General features: G+C 40.0%; 1 protein-coding gene across 1 annotated transcript in view; it reads left to right on the top strand.

Moving 5' to 3' along the window:
• The first annotated feature begins 1,489 nt into the window (after window positions 1-1,489).
• ldlrad3 (low density lipoprotein receptor class A domain containing 3) overlaps window positions 1,490-2,498 on the top strand; it is an 89,958-nt gene continuing 88,949 nt past the window's right edge. Inside the window, exon 1 of the mRNA XM_014005545.1 lies at window positions 1,490-1,805. Coding sequence (XP_013860999.1) covers window positions 1,751-1,805 — 55 coding nt within the window. The 5' untranslated portion in view covers window positions 1,490-1,750. The remainder of the gene's footprint in view (window positions 1,806-2,498) is intronic.

Genomic DNA, 2,498 nt, shown 5'->3' on the forward strand with positions numbered 1-2,498 from the left:
GTTTATTTCTTGCTTCGATTTTTCAACAAGTAGGTTTTTCTTTTAATCATCTTTTAAATTATGTTGGGTCTAAAATTACCACTGTGTGGTCTGTTGTCTTGATAAAAAGTCATGTAGTTTTATTCATTCCAGTAAAAAAAAAGGAAAGTTGGTACCTGGAATTGTGTATCATCTACTATTAGGGTAGAGGTAGACCAGATATAATTGGAACAGGGGTACAGTTGTGTATGCAACATGCCTAATTTCTGATTTTTGYTGAGTGCATGAGTATTTGTGTCCTCTTTAAATATAGAAATATATTAGCTTTTTTCTATGATTGCTGAAGTTATCTTAGATTGTTGTAAACCATAAACTGTGCCTTAAAAAATACTTATTACAGTATATGACACCATGCCATGCATCATCTTTAGATCAAAAGCAAAGGTCTTCAACCCTGTTYGTCATAWCWCAGTCCTGCATGTTTTCACAGTTTCCCTGCTTTGGCACTCATGATTCGAATAATTGAATCACCAGGTCAGACTGTCATCAGATTTAGCAGAAGCCTGTTAATCGCTTATTTTATTTCAGTCAGGTGTATTGAAGCAGGGAAACATCTAAAGCATGTAGGATGGTGGGTCATTAGGAGCAGTGTTGAAAACGTCAGATCTAGTTTTGTGTACATAAAAGATGAAAAAATGGAAAAAAATAAAGGCAATAATGACTATATTATATAATAAACTGTTAATTTAAAAACATTTGGGATGCACTAGGCTACCTGTTTCAGCTGCATATGTATATCTGCCACGTTTATGTTCATACTACACATGTCTGATATGTCCTGCTGGAACGTGATGTGATTTGTATCACAACATGTGCAGGTGTGATAGATCGAGTCCAAACCAACAAGAGTGTTGGAATGGTTTTTTACACTTCTCATAGCCACAATCAAATCGAGGTGCCATATACAGTATCTGGAGAGGTTTTTATTTTTCTGAACAATGATAAACCAGAATGAAAACAAGCTGAAGTGAAATAGAAATCAAATGCTTTGTGCATTTTTCAAAATGTAATGAGTAGAAAGTACAGATTATTGCATGAAAATTTAAGGAGTAGTAAAAGGTTGACTGGAAATAATAATAATAACAATAATAAATCTAGAAAAGTATAAATAACCAAAACTATAAAGTATTTGTACTTCATTACCTGACACCTTTGGTACTACTACTGCTACTAATTGTACTATAAATAAATAAATAAATAAATAGACCTAGGCTAAGCCTACATATTTTGCATATAATGTGGACTTTTATTCGTTAATTTTTTTTAATGGTTTTGTCTTTAAGATAAACTTTGCTGGTACATTCATTCATTCATTCATTGGGGGCAGCCCCCCTTCATTGGTTGCCCCCCTGTCAACAGTTGGAGGGGCTCCGACCCGGACCTATCGACCCCTGCTCCCCGGCTCTCTGCCTCCGGCTCCGCCTTCCTCTCAGCCTGTAGTCCGCCACCCCGAAGCCCCCTCAGCTCCAGCTTCCCTCCCTTCCTCCTCCTCCTCTTCCTCCACAATCTAGACCAGTTTCCCCAACACGAGCCTACTTTCACCCACCCAAACTCATGGTTTCCCCGGAAGATAAACAGCCGAAAGTCCAGATTTAGACTCGCTGCATCGGTGAAGTTTTTTGTTTTTTTTCTCTTTTCTTTCTTGTCTGGCCCCGCAGCGGGGGCAGAACCAAACCACCAGGCCGAGGGGGAGAAGAAAAAAGGCGAACGTATGATGTGGATCTGGTACCTTCTGCTTGGTTCGGGGCCAGGCTCGAGAACTGCTGGTAAGTTTTATTTACTTTTTTTGTTTGTTTGTTTGTTTTGAAGACGTTCAGCAGCTGACGCTATCACGGCTCGAACACGCATCAGTTCGGGTGAAAAAAAAAGAGGTTAAAATTCACTGAAAGCTGCTTTGTTGTTTCGGCGAGTTTAAMCTGGAACTTCTTTCTTCTGAAAATGAAGTTGTCACATTCTGGCTTTTCTTTGATCTCCGCGTTTTGTTTGGACCCCGAGAGTTTTCGGATTCATTGAGCAGCAGTTTGACAGTTGTTGGTTCTGCCCACTTCACGGTGGAGTGTAAACATTTGTTTTTGCTTCAGAGCCTCCATGCTGTGTTTGAAGATGAATTTCCTCGGCGACGTTTAGGACCGATCTGTTGACAAGCCTGTCGGTTCTCCAGCAGCTGTGGCCCGGTGAAGGACAGGAGTTTCTGTCAAACAGGAACTGTACTCATCCCCAACATTCAGATGTGGGTTTGAGCTGCTGTTATGCCACATTAATCCAACCGGATTAACTGTTCCTATGGACTCAGATTTATGCATCAGCATGTGTGATCATCAGTAAAGTAACTTTAAAATCACATCTGAAAGTGTTTAATTATGGCAGTTTAGCCTTATATTTGCTATAATAAAGCTTTAGATCAGAGGTTCTCAAACTGGGGTCCCAGGACCCCCAGGGGTCCACGAGCCCTATCTTGG

The sequence above is a fragment of the Austrofundulus limnaeus genome, unplaced genomic scaffold, assembly GCF_001266775.1.
Source record: "Austrofundulus limnaeus strain Quisiro unplaced genomic scaffold, Austrofundulus_limnaeus-1.0 Scaffold31, whole genome shotgun sequence".
NCBI lineage: Eukaryota > Metazoa > Chordata > Actinopteri > Cyprinodontiformes > Rivulidae > Austrofundulus > Austrofundulus limnaeus.